The sequence below is a fragment of the Fusarium phalaenopsidis genome (assembly GCF_050370095.1).
Source record: "Fusarium phalaenopsidis strain FUZ10S chromosome Unknown contig_32302, whole genome shotgun sequence".
In the NCBI taxonomy this organism is placed as follows: Eukaryota; Fungi; Ascomycota; class Sordariomycetes; order Hypocreales; family Nectriaceae; genus Fusarium; species Fusarium phalaenopsidis.
Window position 1 is genome coordinate 1,447,385 of NW_028145405.1, and position 18,232 is coordinate 1,465,616.

At 44.3% G+C, this 18,232-nt stretch overlaps 6 protein-coding genes across 6 annotated transcripts; 3 read left to right on the plus strand and 3 right to left on the minus strand.

Moving 5' to 3' along the window:
- Positions 1 to 5,691: 5,691 nt before the first annotated feature.
- LRP88_07823 (prefolding complex chaperone subunit) lies at positions 5,692 to 6,250 on the plus strand (the record flags this gene model as incomplete). The annotated part of the gene is made up of 3 exons (XM_083244338.1): positions 5,692 to 5,721; positions 5,815 to 5,981; positions 6,091 to 6,250. 3 exons carry the CDS (start codon positions 5,692 to 5,694, stop codon positions 6,248 to 6,250), a joined length of 357 nt encoding a protein of 118 aa, XP_083098832.1.
- Positions 6,251 to 7,276: 1,026 nt separating this feature from the next.
- LRP88_07824 (uncharacterized protein) lies at positions 7,277 to 9,059 on the plus strand (the record flags this gene model as incomplete). The annotated part of the gene is made up of 2 exons (XM_083244339.1): positions 7,277 to 8,764; positions 8,823 to 9,059. The coding sequence occupies 2 exons, from the start codon at positions 7,277 to 7,279 to the stop codon at positions 9,057 to 9,059; spliced, it is 1,725 nt and encodes a 574-aa protein (XP_083098833.1).
- Positions 9,060 to 9,200: 141 nt separating this feature from the next.
- Positions 9,201 to 10,286, minus strand: LRP88_07825 (uncharacterized protein; the record flags this gene model as incomplete). Its single annotated transcript, XM_083244340.1, has 2 exons — positions 9,201 to 10,093; positions 10,190 to 10,286. The coding sequence occupies 2 exons, from the start codon at positions 10,284 to 10,286 to the stop codon at positions 9,201 to 9,203; spliced, it is 990 nt and encodes a 329-aa protein (XP_083098834.1).
- A 159-nt stretch (positions 10,287 to 10,445) lies between these two features.
- LRP88_07826 (uncharacterized protein) lies at positions 10,446 to 11,693 on the minus strand (the record flags this gene model as incomplete). The annotated part of the gene is made up of 1 exon (XM_083244341.1): positions 10,446 to 11,693. The coding sequence occupies one exon, from the start codon at positions 11,691 to 11,693 to the stop codon at positions 10,446 to 10,448; it is 1,248 nt and encodes a 415-aa protein (XP_083098835.1).
- A 663-nt stretch (positions 11,694 to 12,356) lies between these two features.
- On the plus strand, positions 12,357 to 13,409 carry LRP88_07827 (TLC domain-containing protein; the record flags this gene model as incomplete). Its single annotated transcript, XM_083244342.1, has 2 exons — positions 12,357 to 12,839; positions 12,900 to 13,409. The coding sequence occupies 2 exons, from the start codon at positions 12,357 to 12,359 to the stop codon at positions 13,407 to 13,409; spliced, it is 993 nt and encodes a 330-aa protein (XP_083098836.1).
- Positions 13,410 to 14,039: 630 nt separating this feature from the next.
- Positions 14,040 to 17,580, minus strand: LRP88_07828 (cytoskeletal protein-binding protein SLA1; the record flags this gene model as incomplete). The annotated part of the gene is made up of 4 exons (XM_083244343.1): positions 14,040 to 14,065; positions 14,115 to 15,854; positions 15,938 to 17,306; positions 17,383 to 17,580. The coding sequence occupies 4 exons, from the start codon at positions 17,578 to 17,580 to the stop codon at positions 14,040 to 14,042; spliced, it is 3,333 nt and encodes a 1,110-aa protein (XP_083098837.1).
- Positions 17,581 to 18,232: the final 652 nt, after the last annotated feature.

The following is an 18,232-nucleotide window of genomic DNA, read 5'->3' on the forward strand; positions in this document are numbered from 1 at the left end:
AAAAGCAATATAAGCATAAAGACAACTAATCAGGAGCTAGCCTTCTACCCTATACTCTTATCTATCTTATAACCCACTTTTATTAGCCTATAATCTCTTATCTAGCTAATCAGCTTTTTATAAAGACTAAATCCTCTGCCTATTCTCCTCCTATTTTAATTACCTACCCTACACCTTATTCAGACCTTATAGTCTATATTTTTCAGTCTTTTACAATTATATATAAGGTTACCTTATTAATTACTAAGAACTAAGACCTTTAATAGGCAAATAAGATATTAAGCCAGCGCCATAGGGCAAAAAGAATAAGACTATAAAAAGGAGAGGTAATAATAGTAAATTAGGCAAGGTAAGTAATTAATTAAATAAATATAAATATATAGGTAGTTATAGAATTATTAAAAAGTAATAGTCAGGGAAGGTTAGTTAGGCTAGGTATTTAGCAATATAATATATATAATAAGCCTAGGCATAATATAAGAATATATTAAATAGTAATTAAGATATCTAGGAAAGAGTATAATAAGTAATTTTAATTAATTAGATACTTTATAGTTTTTTTTTACTTATTTATAATAATAAGAGTTAAGTAAAGTAATTTACTTATTTAGATAATTTACTTACTTATTATATATATTAGATATAATATATATAATAAGTATACATCACAGGTAAGTATATATTATACTATATTATATAGGCAAAAATAATAAAACCTTTAATTTCTAAAACTAAGTATAAAATATTTAAAAACTTAAATAAAGTATTTCTAGCTATTTAATTAAAAATAAAACTATATAATATTTTCTTTATATTTTTAAAAATTACTTTTTATAAATAAATAATAATTTATATAATATAAATAGGTTTTTTTATATTAGCTTAATAATAATTTTTTAAAAATCTAAGAAAAGTTTTATTATTTTTATATTATATAAAAAGCCTAACTCTTTAGTTTTAGCTTATAAAAGTTTAAATTAAATTTTAAAATTTTTTTAAATATATTCTTTTAATATAAAAATATAATTATAATATATATTAACTTATAATATATACTTACTTATAATATATACTTATTATATATATTATAAGTAATAATAAAAGTTTAAATTAAATTATAAAAATTTTTTTAATATATTCTTTTAATATAAAAATATAATTATAATATATATTAACCTATAATATATACTTACCTATAATATATACTTATTATATATATTATAAGTAATAATAAAATTTTTAAGGAGTAATAATTAAAAAGATTAATATAATTAAGGGTTTAATACTATAATATATATAATAAGCCTAACGTACTTGATAAGCATGTGTCTCAGATAAGTATGTGTCTCAAGTATACTGTGCACTAAAAGTACAGATTTCTAAGCTTAATAAAAATAGCTTTAAGATAGCTACAAACTTAAAAAAAGCTGTTTTAGGTATTTAACTATTATATTAACTATATATAATTTTAATAGACTTTTAGAAAAGCTTCTTTATAGAGAAATAGCTTATTACACAGTGTAAATAGACTTTTTAAATACTAGCTTACTAAGATTTTTCTAAAAATATATAAAAATTATTATAAGTAGCTTATTATATAAAATAACTAAAGTTTTAATTCTAGCTATTTTAGGCTTAGCTTGGTTTTATAAGAGCTTTTTTAAAATTGCGATTTAAGGTGTAAATGTTAATGGGACATATGCTTGTCTGGGACATAAGCTTATCATGCACGTTAATTATAATATAAAAATATATTAAATAATAATTAAAATATTTAATAAAGAGTATAATAAGTAGTTTTAATTAATTAAATAATTTATATTATTTTTATTATAATTTCTATCTTAAGAACTAAGATTTTTAATTATTTTACTTATTTAATTATTTTACTTATTAAATATATTAATATAAAGTTATAAAATAATATATTAATTAATAATATATTATAATTAATTAATACTTAATTAATTATTTTTTTTAATATAATATACTTAATAAGCGAGTTAATTAAACAAGTGAGTTAATTAAAAATCTCTTAACCTATATCCTCTCCATTTAATCAATTAATTCTCAACCACCCAATACATCACAGTCAAATAAAGAGGCTAAAATTCTTCTTACACTTCAGGCCTATCAAAATAACCTAAAACTAAGTCTCCGACGCACCACAAAGGTCTATTAAGTTAACTATAGCACTCTCTTCTACCAATATAATAGCATATAAGCCCGAGCTAATATTATCCCTAATTCACGCAAATTATCTAATCTAGAAGAATAGATTATTATCTAGTTTATTCTTAACCTAGACTCATAAGGATTTCCCCTGCGACTATATAGTATTAAAGAAATAGCTAACTAATTACTTACTAACCGCGACGCATTACTAGTTAGTAAGCGCTAAGCTAAGAACTTTATTAAGCGATATATAAAACTTAAGATATATTTCTTTTATAAATATAACTACTAGAGAGCTAAGTATAAAAATCTAATTATTATTTATAATTAGTTTAGGCTCATAAAAAATATAATCACAAAGTATAGCATCTAATTAAAAAATATTTATAACTTTAATAAAACTAACATATATAATAAGCAAGTGGATTAGACAAGCAAGTGGATCAATTTGCCTCATAGAGGGATTTATACCTAATATAAAATTAGTTTAAAAAATTCTAAGAAAATCAGGCTAAGCCTAAAATAGCTAATATTAAAAGTTTAAGCATATTATCTACTAAGATATTAATATTAATTTTTATATATTTTTAAAAAAATCTTAGTAAACTAGTATTTAAAAAGTCTATTTATACTATATAAATAGCTATTTCTCTATAAAGAAACTTTTCTAAAAATCTAGCAAAGTTATATATAGCTAATATAGTAATAAAATACTTAAATCGCTTTTTTTTAAATTTATAGCTATTTTATAGCTATTTTTATTAAGCTTAGAAATCTCTACTTTCAGTGCACAGTATGCTTAATCTACTTGCTTGTCTAATCCACTTGCTTATTATATATATTAGCTTTATGATAGGCATAATTATAAGTAAAATAGTCATCATAAGCATAAAATAGCATAAAAGACTAAAATTAATATAGCCTAAAAGCCAGAAATGGGTTATAGTCATCTAGGCGATTAATATAGAAAGCTAAGCAATCCAGCTATTTATCATAATTACAAGCCAATATCATCTCACTAACTAATACTAAAATAATAACCTCCTAGGCAATTAAGCTATCACTATAACCTAAAATAGCTAGACTAATAATAAGATAAGCCTTAAGTAGCTAAAACACTTTAATTAATATATAACTAACTAATTAAATAATACCTATTACCTTTTAATTCTTAATACGCATAAAAGTCACTACTTAGCTAACTTTAAGATATATTATAAAAAAAATAATATTATCACGCTTTATATACTACCTTATTTATCTTATCTACTTTAGCCTCCTAATATTAAGTACTTTAAGCTATTAAAAAAAGCTTATAATTATAAAATATAATATCTAATTAACTACTTTATAACTTATATTTTAAAAACTAAGTTTTTTCTAGCTTTTTATACTATATATTAAGCTATTATAATAATAAAAAATATTAAAAGAGGTTTTAAAAAAGCTAGGCTTATTCCTCTTAACCTAAAAGATATAATCTTAAAGCTTAATATATAGCTATAAACTCCAATACCTACCGAGGAGGAGGCTATCCCCTTTAACCCTTAGGTCTTAAAAATCCTAAAGATTATCCTTAAGGCCTAATCTTAGTCTAAATACATTAAAAAAAAATTTAAAAGGCATAAAAATAGCTCTCTTAAATTAATTCTAAAAGCATTAAAGTCTCTTTCTAAGGAAATAAAGGCAATTATATATAAAATAGCATTAATAAGGGCTAAGATCTAAGACCTTCGATAAATAAATAAGATATTAAGCTAGCGCCAAAGGGCAAAAAGGACCCACCTATAAAAAAATAACTTTAAATAAAGAAAAATAAGTAATTAATTAAATAGATATTCATATATAGGTAATAGCTAAATCATCGAGAAGTAGTAATTAAGAAAGGTTAGCATAACTAGGTATTTAGCGCTATAGTATCTATAGTAAGCCTAGTTATAATATAAGAATATATTAAGTAGTAATTAAGATATCTAGGGAAAAATATAATAAGTAGTTTTAATTAATTAAATAATTTATTATATTTTTATAATAATTTTTATTTTAATAATTAAAATTTTTAATTAACTTATTTATCTAATTAACTTACTTATTAAGTATATTATATAATTAAAATATTTTTTTATAAATTTATATTAAAAATAAATTAAATAAAATTATATTTTTTAATTAATTAATTATTATAAATAATAAGTAATATTATATTAAAATTAAATATATTTTTATTAATAATATAAGATTTAATAATAAACCTTATAAATAATAATAATTTATTAAAAACTTAATTTTAAAATATTTTAAATAATTTATAAAATAAAAAATATATTATTTTTATTATTAAAATTTATTATATTAATATATATAATAAATATATATTATAAGTAAATATATATTATATTTATATTTTTACTTTTAAAAATATATTAAAAAGTTTTTTAATATTTAATTTAAGCTTTTATAAACTAAAACTAAAGAGTTAAGCTTTTTATAAAATATAAAAATAATAAAACTTTTCTTAGATTTTTAAAAATTATTACTAAGTTAATATAAAAAAACCTATTTATATTATATAAATTATTATTTATTTATAAAAAGTAATTTTTAAAAAATTAAAGAAAATATTATATAATTTTATTTTTAATTAAATAACTAAAAATACTTTATTTAAGTTTTTAAATATTTTATACCTAGTTTTAAAAATTAAAGGTTTTACTATTTATACCTATATAATATAGTGCGACGCATACTTACCTATAATATATACTTATTAAATAATATTTATAATAAGCAAGTGGATTAGATAAGTAAGTAGATTAAGTATATTATATATTAAAAGTAGAGATTTCTAAGCTTAATAAAAATAGCTATAAAATAGTTATAAATTTAAAAAAAGCTATTTTAAGTATTTTACTATTATATTAATTATATATAATTTTATTAGATTTTTAGAAAAGTTTCTTTATAAAGAAATAACTATTTATATAATATAAATAAACTTTTTAAATACTAGCTTATTAAGATTTTTTAAAAATATATAAAAATTAATATTAATATCTTAGTATATAATATACTTAAACTTTTAATATTAGCTATTTTAGGCTTAGCCTGATTTTCTTAGAATTTTTTAAACTAATTTTATATTAGGTATAAATCCCTCTATGAGGCAAATTGATCCACTTGCTTGTCTGATCCACTTGCTTATTATGTATATTATATTATATAATTAAAAATTAATTAATTAATTAAAAATTTTTAAAATAAAAAAAAAATTTATATTTACTTATTTACTATACTCGCTTATTATATATATTATATATTTTTATATATTTAATATACTTTTATAAAGAGCCCTCCTTTATAATAATATTATCCCTGGCTTTAAGCATTGCCTCACTCTCAAGTATGCATTTACCCGCTATTCCCACCGCTCCTCCCTTAACCATCACGCTCTCTGCCATTATTAACAAGCCAGGTCAATCAACGCCCATTCATTTCGTGGGCGCTCCATATATCACCATGTCTATCCCGAATGAGGCCCTGCAAAAGGTATGAATTCCCTTCCCTTCTTCTGCGCAATGCCGTCCTTCTCCAGACCGGGAGTCAGCCTCCAGTGTCACCTTTTTGCTAATGCTCGAACAGCTGGTCCGGGAGATCGAGAGCCAGGCTATTGCAGCTCAGCAACAGATCGGCCTGGCCCGTACCCAGATGACTGCTAAGCAGCGAGAGCAGCGCCTCGTTAAGCTGACTCTGAGCGAGATGGCCAGCTTGCCTGAGGACGCCGTTGTCTACGAAGGTGTCGGGAAAATGTATGTACCCTGCCCCAAACCCCCGCGATATCACCCATCATCCATTCCCAACCCCGCACCAGCATTTTTCCGTGGCCTAACGTCGGTGGTGTTTGTTTGCGCCTGTTAGGTTCGTTTCGCTTCCCGTAGACTCCCTACGACAGAAGCTTGAGGGTCAGACACAAGGTCTGGAGAGTGAGGTGGACAAGCTGAGCCAACGCTTGCTGTATCTGGAGACAACACACAAGAACAGCCGCGAGCACATCGAGCAGATGCTCCGCGCCAAATAACTTGAGCGCCAGGATGCTCGCCACAGGTTTGGGTGTTCCATATCTACCTTGGCTGCCTCTTGGCTACTTCTTGGTTCCATCCTAGCCGCTGCTTCTCCACGTCGAGTCACGTTGGGTGCCGAGCCGCCGACGCCTTCAAATGCAGAAAAAACTGTTTCAATTGCCGCCCACCTTCTCGGTGCCGCCATGACTCTTGCGTCCCCAGCCCTACCGCTGCGCCGCACGCTCTGAGCCCACTTGATACCGACGTGACCACCTCGACCCGGGTGGTTTTGCAGTGTGGCTTTCTTGGACGGCCTCCCCTTCACTCGGAATCACCTGGATGGCTGTGCAATATGCAAGACGCACGACAGGCAGCCAATGCGACTATGCAGATTTGGCCCCCAATGCTCCTCTCATCACAATGACCACAATGACTTCATGCTTGTTACACTCGGCCTCCAGCTTCCAGCTCCTCAGCGGCCTTCGACATGTACATAGTTTCTCTTATCATCTCATGAATTAAGCAATCGTGGTCATTCTCTGAAGCTTGTTGACTTCACTTCAGTCTTGCTCACCGCCGGTTTCATCGTCCGCTATGAACACCCAGATCGTTCCCTCGGCCCAACCATGCTCGATAAGCTAAAAGACATTTGATCGACTAGCGCTGCGCCTTTTTGCATCTCGCACTTCTTCGAGGGACCAGGGACCATGCGTTCAAGCCGGATTTCAGCCCCCACCTGAGTTTCAGCCCCGCCTTCGCATGTCCAGCCCTACCACGGTCCCATGCCGCGACGGAGGACGCCCTGTGTCGGATGTCTGCTTACGCCCTCCTACTTACTTCTTTACTCTTCTCCTCCCCTCCTCTTGTTATCCTTCCTCATATTTCTACTCTTGCCATACCTTGAAAGTCTCATCCCAAGCTCTTCACCAAAGCAACAAGTCTCTTTCCAAACACAGAGACATCGTCGCCTTAGTCCTCTCATCTGCTTGCTTATCTACCTCTCACCAACTTCACCTCACTCTCGGTGTTGGTTGCCTGGAACAATGAGTAGAAGCAGCTACAGTTACACTGACTCCGACGACGAAGACTACGACATCCACGTCCGTCGACGCGGCCCATCACCAGGTGGTGTCCGCTATGTCTCGGGTGGGCAGCGCCCTCACAGCTACTACGATGCACCTGCCGGCCCTAGTCGCCTCGGACCTGATCGCCTCACCACTGTCATATCCCGATCCAAGTCCCGTGAGCGCTCTCGGTCCCGTGACCGTCGCACCAGTAGCCCTCCACTACCAGCTCCCGTCATCATCAACAACCGAATCTACAACGACTTCTCATCTGACGACGATGACGACGATCGCCGAAAGCAGGTTGTGCGACGATCTTCCCGTCGGCGTCGCTCGCACTCTCGGTCTCGATCGGGTTCCTCATCATACGTGGCGCAGAAGGAATGGGAAGTAGAGCGAGCCCGCAAGGAGCTCGAGGATATGCGCCTCGCTAGTGCCCGCGAGAAGGATGAACAGAGAATGGTCAAAGGCTACCGCGAGGAGTGGGAGGCTGAACAGTCTCGCAAGGAACTGGAGAAAATACGTCTTGCCAGCGCTCGAGAGAGAGATGAGCAGCAATTGATCAAGGGCCACCGAGAGGCATGGGAGGCCGAACGATCCCGCAAAGAGCTGGAAAAGACGCGCCTTGCAAGCGAACGTGAGAAGGATGAGCAACGACTTGTCAAGGGCTATCGTGAGGAATGGGAGGCTGAGCAATCTCGCAAACAGCTTGAGAAAGTCCAACTTGCCAATGCCCGCGACGATGATGAGCGTCGCATCGTGGAGAAATACCGCAAAGAGGAAGAGTTAAAACAGTCCAGACGTGAGTTGGACGCGATGAAGAAAAAGGAAGCCCGAGAAGCAGAGGAGGAACGCATCATGAAGGCGATTGATCTGAAGCGACTTCGAGCAAAGGATGCCGCCAAGGCGGAGAGCGACCGCCGCGAGAAGGAGGCTAACGACGCAGTTGAGGAGTACAAGAGAAAGGAGCTACAGCGCGCCATGGATGAGAAGAAACTCAAAGACCAGAAGGAACGAGAGGCAGCCGAAGCCGTTGAGAGGTACAAGCGAGAAGAGAAGGAACGCATCGCCAAGGAAAAGGCTGAGAAGGAGGCCAAGGAGAAAGAGTATCAGAAGCGACTGCGGGAAGATCTCGTCAAGTCTGGGCTCGACGATGAGGCAATAGACGCCATCATGAAGAAGGAAAAGATCAAGAAAGAACCTTCGCCCCAGCCACCCTATCGTCCCCTACCACATCATGGGATGGTTCCCAACATGGGTCAGATTAGCCATGTCCCTCATGGCGCTCCTGTCCCTCATACTGGACTCGTCGGTCCCATCGCCCACCCCAACCACGTCGTCCACACCAACCAGGCTGCCCCTATGGCCGTCGCCCAAGGTCCCCGACCGACCTACACTCGCATGGCTCGTCGACATCTGTCGATCGAGTCATTGCGAGCCTACGGGGTTGAGTTTGATCTCGATGACGTACGTGTCCCTTGCCCGTCCCAGTTTATGCCAGATCTCGAACTAACATTACCTCAAGGATCCCGAGTACGTCTTGATCAAGCGTTGGGTGCCCGAGTGGGAACAAGACCAGCTGTGGAAGCACACCAAGTACATCCGCCAGAAACGCGGCAAGATGCTGATGATCGAGGAGAAGAAGCATGGCAGAGATGACCCTGAGTTTGAGTGGGTGCGGAAAAAGAGTGACAAGAAGGAGCGTCGCAGAAGCAAGTCGCCGTCGCTCTTGATGTATTTGGCTGGGGCACGCCCGGCTTAGACCTGAAAGGTCGGATTAGGTATGAGATGTGAAGCTTGTTTTTTTTCTTTTTTTTTTTTTTTTGTATATGCAGTTCCTGAGCGCTAGCCATCTATTTTATATGAGATGAGTTGTTGTTACAGTTGTTGTACAAATACCAATTCACCTGGCCCGACGAATCAATTCCTCATAGACAGTCCACGCCAACGCCGAACTCATCGCCTTTCGGCTCATACGCAGTGCAAGACCATCCCAAAGTGAACGAACGCCTTCTTGCGTCACCATTCTATACCAAGCATGCCAAATGTTCCTATACTCCTGTGGCTGCAACTGGATTCGTGTCTTAACTGCATCGAAGGGATTGGAAACAACCGAGCATGCTCCGCCGGCGAGCATGGCTGAGGTGAAGTTGACAGAACTAGCAAGAGTGGCCTGCATCTTGGTCGGGCCGTCATCAGACGAAGCCCGAGGCTTTGCTGCCAGAGAGCCCAGCTGTGACTTCAGCATCTCGTAAAAAAGCACATACATTCCAGCGTAAGGTGCATCTCGGAGTGCTGTGGCGCCAAATCCTGAAAAGAAACCACGCCACCCATCTGTCCGCCGAATATCGAGAGCTGCAGATGCGAGGGACGGATACGAGTAGAGGCTAGATTCGAACCGAACCTTGATGACGGTCAAAGGCATCAATACAAATCCAGCAAATGTCCTCGCAATGGCGCCTGATACCAGGTTGCCAGAGTTGGTGAGTGAGGGCAGGACGGAGGAGCCACCCTGAGTCTGGAGCCGACGTCCCAGGATGCCCGTCCGCTGGGCGTGTTGGCGAATAGCATTAAGTGAAGTGAAGTAAAGGGCTGAGCCAAAGCCCGTTCGTAGGGCAGATGGAACAGTGCCTCTCCAGAGAGACTGCACCAGGCTTGAAGACTGCCTGATGTCACGTAGCGTGGCGGTGAGTGATGAGCCTCCAGACTGCTGAACCCGGGTCTTGAGTAGGTCTAGAGGCTGAAGAATGACCGCAGAGGCAACTCCGGAGCCGAGGCCGGAAACAAAATGGCGAGCTGGGTGGTCATGTCAGGGAAAAAATTGACCAGGCAGATCGAGGCCGATGAGCGCCGGGTGTGCCGGTCGCCATTGGGCCTCGTTGGAAGGCATACCTGGGTTTGCTGGCCGTGAGGCTCGTTGCTCAGTCATTGGTGGGGATGCAACGGCATCATTATGCTGCGCTGGGGAACTGGCAATTGTGAGGCCCATGGCTAGTCGCAGACTCCGGCCACATGTCGGGGAACTGATTGAGTGACGTGACAGGATGAAATCGGACCAAGAGTGTCAGACCCCGTTTCGTGACGTTGCCCCACTTTGTTGCATCGGGCACGTGTGGATTGCATTCAGAGGTTGGCCCAAAAGACCATCTCAACTCGCGACGCTAGCATGACTGCCTCGATAGTCGCCTATGACTGATTCAAGGCGTCCAGCAAGAAGGCGATGTCGCTTGACCAGCTCAACCCACTCATCGACGCCAATGGAGGCGAGAAGCATTCCGAAATCAGCCCCCAGTCTGCCAAGACTACCCGCACAGTAGAGGACCTGCGTCAAAATGCTCTCCCTTGACGTCTGGTCTTTGACTGTAGGCAGATAAATGCGTAGAGTCTCGACGAGCATCTCAACGAGGTGTAGGGGAAATGTGGCCATTGGCGACGGCAACAATCGCAAGGGGTCGGCATCGTGCTCAGCTGGTGGAGCAAAGCTCGAGCTTATACTCTTGAAGACAGAGACTATGCTGAAGCTATGCTCACGGAAGATCTCAATGAACCGTTTGAGATAGCGCTCGGTCTGTTGCCCACCAGACCATGAGCTAGCTGACTTGTCCTGTCGAAGGCGTTCCTCGTCGGCAAGATCTCTGAGGGGTTCCAACGCTTCCAGTGTCGTCAAAAGCGTGGCCAAGCGACAGACCAAGAAAACGGCAGGGAGGGCATCCTCAGTTGGTGTGTCCGTAACCAGGTCTGGGACGATGCGCTTCAGCCAGCCGATCGTCCTAACAGCGGCAGCCAGCTTCAGATTGGGCGCCTTCAACGTGCCAACGAGATCAGCTGCCATCTGTCGAATGGCAGCGTCCGCCTCCTCCAGGACCGATGTGACGAGGGGTGAATCTGGGTAAAGGGATGCCAGGCGACGGACGTGGGCATAGAGCTCGAGAGTGGACGAATGGTTGACAGGGATGGCCGAGACAGCAGATGAAAGAAGCAGGGGCATCTCCATCACATCGACAAGGCGCTCCGAGTTTCGAAGGAGTAGCAGGGCCTGTTTTCTTCGAGCCAGCAACTTGCTCTCGCTCGCCTTTCCAAAGGCAGACGAGAAGTGCTCTGCCTGCGCATCAAGGCGAGGTACTGCTTGGACAAGATCGGAAGCTCGCTGGGCCAGTGTTGGCAGCGACTGCCGTAACGTGGCATGGCTGGCTGCCGACTCGACGACGGGTTTATGTGACCGCTTCGAAAGTGCCTGGACAGCCAGGAGGAGTGAGTGGGACGTCTGGGAAAGGACCTGAGGCTCGGAGGTTTGTAAGAAGTCGGACTGCTGTTCTGCAAGGTACGTCAGATACTCCAATGCGCCAGGGTCAGCCTGCTGGTCGGGAGCGAGCAGGTCTCGCAGTGCCTCAGCCATGATGACCAAAGGGGTATGATCGTAGAACTGAGACGAGCTCGGGTGGCCTGCAAGAGTGGGCGGATCAGGAAGCCGAACGACGCGGCCACGTGGAGTCGATCTCTGTCCGATATATGCGTGCCAGGTCCGTTTAGCCGCGGGGAGTCGATGAACTAGTGTAGCGAATGTGTGTTGCGTCCGTCGTGATTGTATCTGGTGCTCTTAACGAGTGAGGTGGCAGCTGGCAGCTGGCTGACAGGAGCTGGTGGGGTGGTAAGGAAGACGGTTGACATACTGCCACATCAGGTAGGTCCCCTGATTACCTAAGGCTGGAGCTGCTTCCCCAACATTGATACATTGCGTAGTTCAAGCCTATTGAGGACTAGAGGAACGGCCGCTAATGCCCAGAACGGTTGGGGAAAGGTACGAAAACTGAAATAAGCTCCGTGATGGCTTGCGGCACACACCTGTACCCGTGCCTTCCCCACGTGAGGTTCCCCAACAGACGTGACCTGGATCTTTTTATACAGGCAGGCTGCCCGTTTTGTTCCCTGAGGCGCATTGCCTCGTCGCATTGTCTGCCTTTTTCTCTCTTTATCCCAGGCTTTCCCTCTTTCCTCGACCTACACCTTGCAACTCTAACCGCGACCGCTTCTGTGCCCCCGATCGCGACCAAACGTCAGCATGAAAGACCCATTCTTCCTCCCGCCCGTACCTTGGCTCGCCGAGAAAGCACAGCCCTGGGCTGACTTGCTCGATCTCCCCTCGCTACCGCTCCATATTCACGAGGTTCTGGCTGCTGCTCTTCTATACTCGGTCGTCTTCTGGCCAATTTCGCCATGGATATCGAATTTGCTGGCCCCGGAGCACTACTCGAAGCTCCCGCGAAAGCGACGACTGAACTGGGATGCCCACGTTGTTTCCATGGTACAGAGCTGCCTCATCAACGGCCTTGCTATTTGGGTCATGTTCGCCGATAACGAGATCAAGAACATGACTTGGGAGGAGCGAATTTGGGGTTATACTGGTGCGGCTGGCTTCATCCAGGCCCTTGCAGCCGGCTACTTCCTTTGGGACTTGGTCGTAACCAGCCTTAATCTCGATGTCTTTGGACTGGGAACGCTGGCGCATGCTATCGCTGCCCTGCTGGTGTACTCTCTGGGCTTTGTATGTCTTTCAAAACTTCCTGTGTTCTTTGCCTTCTGTACTAACCAGAATTCACTTCAGCGCCCATTCCTCAACTACTATGCCTGCGTGTTCATTCTCTGGGAATTGTCAACCCCCTTCCTCAACGTTCACTGGTTCATGGACAAGGTGGGCATGACGGGCACACGCGCTCAGCTCTACAACGGCCTCATGCTCCTCTTCACCTTTTTCACCTGCCGGCTTGTGTACGGAACGTATATGTCCTTCAGTGTCTTCAAAGACGTGTGGGCCGGCATTAACACGCACCCCAACGTCGAGGCGCTCACAACACCAGTCATGGCATTCGCACACGAGGACTCAACGGTGCCTATGTGGCTGGGTGCGGCATACCTCGCCAGTAACATCACGCTCAACAGTCTCAATTTCTACTGGTTCTTCATGATGATCCGGGCTGTTCGCAAGCGATTCGAGCCCTCATCAGACTCGCAGGACAAAACCCCAGACGCCCCAGTGACCGAGGCCGAGATCGATCTTTCTTCTATGGGAACGGGAGCGGCCAAACTTTCTGGTGGACGGCGTCGCAAGGCTTGAGTTTGTCCTTCACGGCGATTCCAATCTTCATAGATCGCCTAGTCTTATTGCAATCACGCGCGTTTCTGGTTACTCTCTTTGCTTGGTCGCTTAGATTCCTGAAGGCATGGTGCTTTGATTGCTTGGCACGGTCAATCGAGTTGCGGGGTTGCTTACTGATCTACCTACATCGTTGGCACTTGGTTAAATGCCATGAGCTGTATTATCCTTTCTTCGAGGATATGCATGTTCAGTTCTAGAGCCAGGTGCTGTTTTCTATCCCTGTCTACTATGAGTTGCGTCGTGAAAGTCAAGGGGTGGAGGGAGGTGCATCTGGTCGTCCTCGACACGATCATGCGCCGAATCTTTCGTGGGGCGCCAGTCGCCTTGTCAGCAGACTCGCGCCTTTACATTCGCTCACAGCATTGCTTAGACACATAGATTAGTATAATTAGAAGAGACCGAGTCAGGCTGCTCTGAGCCGGTCATTGATTTAGTATTACCATCGTCATACACACAACTTCTAGTAGGGTTGCCTGACAAAGACTAGATATGCATACAAGATGTGAAGAAACATGTCCAAAGCAATCGCCAACCATGACCAATAACGCGCCGCCAACAACTAGATGCTATGTATAGGCTTGCACGAGATCAGAATCCGAACGGGTTCTGGGGGGCTACAGGCGATGTTAGCAGAGAATAGGGCCAGCCAAGGATTTAACTTACTCGCTTGTGCCAAGTTTGCTCTTCGTCCGGTTGGCTGAGGAGCAAGCTTCTTGGGCTCATTTGATACACCAAAGCGGACTGGGGGTGGTGGGCCGGTCTGCTGCGGCACCAGGGGCTGGGGGGTCATCGTGTTGTTCATCGTGTTGTTCATACCGCCCATACCAGTAACCTGGGGCGGCAGACCAGGCATACCCGTTCGCTGGGGCTCGAGGGCTGGTGGCAGGTAGCTGTTGATGCCTCCAGGAGGGGCTCCGTACATAGACTGTGTGGCCGAAAACGATGGCTGGAAGCCTGTGGGCTGAGGCTGCATCGGTTGGAATTGGTTTGGCGCCTGCATTCCGGTCATCATTGGCTGCATGAATTGGCCGGCACCGGTAGGGAACGGCATCATGGGCTGAGGGCCCTGTGGTCCAGGGAATCCGGTCATGGCAGGCTGCATCTGAGCAGTGTATTGCTGCTGCAGACGAGCTTGGGTTATCTCATTCAAGCTCTGGCCAGGGAGTGCCACCTGCCCCTGCAACGCACCCGTCATCTGGGGTACCATCGGTGGGGGAGCAAATCCGCTCGGTTGAGCTGTTTGCGGAGCCGACAGAGGCCTTTGAGGTGGTGGAGGCACAAGGGATGCCTGGTTCACTGATGCCTGTGGTGGAGCAGGACGTTGTCGTGCTTGCGCGACTGACGTGAAGAAGGACGGGGTGGCGCCGCCGAGGGGTTGCGTCGTAGGCACCGACGCTGCTGTTTGCTCAGGAGCAACTTCGACCTTGGGGGCTGGAGGGGTGGGCTCAGTCTTTGTAGGCTCAAGCGGTGCTGACAAGAGCGACAACTCCTTCATGGATCCCGTCAAAGCCTGGGTTGGAGGAGGCGAGGCTGACGATGGTTCCGGGGCAGGCTTCGGCGCGGACTCGGCTGGGGGTTGCGGCTGTGATTGTGGTGGTGGCTGTTGCTTGCTGGGCTTGACGTCCCAAGCATCATCGTCAAATCCTGAAGAAGCCGCCTGGCGAGGTTCGGGGCTCTTGTTCGCTGGGCTAGTCTGTACTGGCGACTTCGCATCCTCGTCAGCAGCCTTGGAGCCGTCTGACTTGGAGAAAGCGCTAGCATCAACGACATCGCTTGTCTGAACCGCCGGCGCAGGTCGACCCTTGCGAGTGTTGTTTCGGAGTGCACCACCAGGTCCAGAGAACAAACCCCCAGAAGCACCTTCGCCATCTCCCTCCGCAAAACTAACACCTCTCTTCCCGCCACGCGTACGGCCATACTTGGAGTCCAAGTGGCGCATGACCTTGATGATATCGCCTTCGCGGAGGCCAAGAGCTCGGAGGGTGCTTGCATCGACATCGGACAAAACGCTCTCATCCATTGAATCCTTGATGAATGCCTGAGCGTAGCGCTCACACAATCCCACCGCAACCTCGCAGGACAAGAAAAACTGGAACCAGTCGTAGTCGGACTTGTTCTTCTCGATGGTCACACCGGCTGTGGTGCTAGACTCGGAGGACTTCTTCTCGGCGGTCCTAGCTCGCTTGACATCTGCCAGTGGCTTATCGTCTTCCAAAGAGATGCCTGTCAAGTTTTCAACGTACTCGAGGTCTTCACGAGACATCTTGCTGATGGGAACAGCAATCTTGACACCGTTCATCTTGTGCAGGTGAATTTTGCCGTCCTTGAGGCCCAGGAACTGGGCTTCAACGCTGAAGGATCGGGATCGATCTGTCCAGGTCCGCACCTTGGACGAGTCTGGTTCTAGGAGGTCTAGAGTCAGTATTTGATGGAATCCATAGTGCGCAAATAAGGGCGGGCAAAGGGGCGGCAGAGAGGACACTCACTAGGCTTGGACCGTGGCTGGCTGCTGCCATCGCTTCGTCCATTTTCTCGACGGCTCCGCTGTTGTCCCGAATTACTACCATTCTCTCTCGCCATGAGGCTACTACCTCGTTTGGGAAGAGGCATTCCCGGTCCTACCTGCTGAGGTTCTTTGCCCGCCTTGATGGCCTCCTTAGTCAATCGAATTTCCTCGAGGCGATTTTGCTCGACTAGCGACTTGGCAGAGTTGATGCCGGCGGACGATGACGAGATAGTACCGGTAATCTCGATGTAGCTGCTTGGGACGACGCCTTCCTTGCCGTTCTTCAGTCGGCGAACTTGCCACCACTCTTCGCTCTTGGTGTTGTCGAGGATAATAACCTCATCGCCTACGGCGACAGTTACCTCATCGTCTCCTTGGGCCATGAAGTCGTAGAGAACCTGACCCTTCTTTTGGCCACCACCACTGCTGCCCTGCGTGCCCGCCATGATCACCTCCCGGAGTCCTTCGGCACGTACAGCTCCGGCCAACTCACCCAATGCGCTGACAATTTCCTCGGCAGTGTCCTTGGCTCCTGCGTGGAAATCGACGCTCTTGCTTGGGCGGACGAGCTCCATGAAGACATGCTTCCCCTCCCGTGAATAATGCGTCATCCGGTCCGCAGTCCACTCCTGTGAAGGTCCATCTGAAGCATGCTCGGGTGCAACCAAAATCACTCCAGTCAGGAGGTTAATTCCCAGAGTGGTAGGCATCTTCTTTTTCTTGCCCATAATTGAGATCATCTCATTGATATTGTACAAGTGGAAACCGCCAGGGGTACGCTCGACATCCTGACGTCGATTAGGATCTTGGTGGAAGTGCATATTAACTGGAGAAGCCGGATGCTCATATGTCGGAGACGGCGAAGCAGGCACGCGCGGTCGAGCAGGGAGAGCAGGGGATCGGATAGGCTCGTCGTCGGATTCTGGGGGCTCGCTGAACGTAACGGAAGCGCGAGGAGGTTTCGGGGGGGCTGCAGACTGTTGAGAGGCTGCACGGGCATGCATAACACCCGCGAGAGCAGCAGCAGGACCCGCCAGAGCGGGTGCAGCGCTGCTCGGTAGGTCCGGAGATGCCGTCTCGGGCTCGGGTTCGGGGGCTGGAGCAGGTTGCGGCCTCGAAGGTAGAGCTGGGGGAGCGGGAGGCAACGACGGTGCTGGAGGTTCTTCAGAGCCACCGATCTCGATGTAATTAGACGGAACGAAGCCATATTCGCCGTCGAGGCCGGTGAGGATCCAGTCGGGGTCTGACGTATCGTACACCTCGAGCTGGGCGTCTTCGGGAAATGAGAGCTCCTCGTCGGTCTGACGCGTATAATCGTAAAGGGCGCGGGCGTGCTCTACAGGTTTGGCCTTTGGGAAAGGAAGAAAGGAGATCAGTATCATCGTGATGGCACATGAATGTGAGGCCCAGTCAAGGCCAACTCACCTGTTCAACATAGTTGTTAGGCACGAGGCCTGTCGGCTCGTCCTCATCATCAGCGCCGGCCTTCTTCTTTGCCTTCCACCAGCCATCGTCGCCATTCTTGTCGAGGACGTAGAGCAGATCACCGTCGTTGATTGCGAGCTCGCCCTCGGCCTGAGGCGCGTAGTCGTAGACGGCCCGGTACACCCCCAGAAACCCCATGTCGGAGAGTCGTGAGTCGGCTCAGTAAGCTGCACCGCGGGCGGATGTGCTTCGAGAAGGAATCCGCTGGGAATTTGCTAACGAGCAGGGCGAAGGGGAGAGGGGGGACGAGTAGAAGCGGAACGATGCGATGCGATGCGATGCGAAGTGACGCAGTGCGTCGTTTGTCTGAGGAGCGAGCAACAGCTAGGTATGGACCGACCCGACGCACCTTCCCCCTACCAAGTTCGAGAACCTGAGCCTCCTGGACAAGTCGTTAGGTAGGTGCCTACCTGTTTAGGCATAGCGCCAGCGTGGTTAAGTTGGTGTCGAATTGACGCTGTTCGCGCACACAGTGATATACCTAATTCGCTACTATCACGGTGCGAATTTTGCGTCACCCCTTACTTTGGCAGCATTTTCTTCATTGCTTCGGTGACGAGGTGGTTGGGCTTCCATCCAAGGTCGAACCCTGGAACTCCACTGGATCCCCCGCAAGCAGGTCCAACGTCAGCTCCCTTCCATAGGCCCTTTCCAGAAGATGGATTTGTACACAGCATGCCTCAGCCACATGCTTTCGTCAACATCGCCGCCGTCTCACCGGCCTACTTGCTCACCTGCGCTGCGTTCTAGGCACCTAACGTCATGCAAAGCAACCGAAATAAGTGCCGTG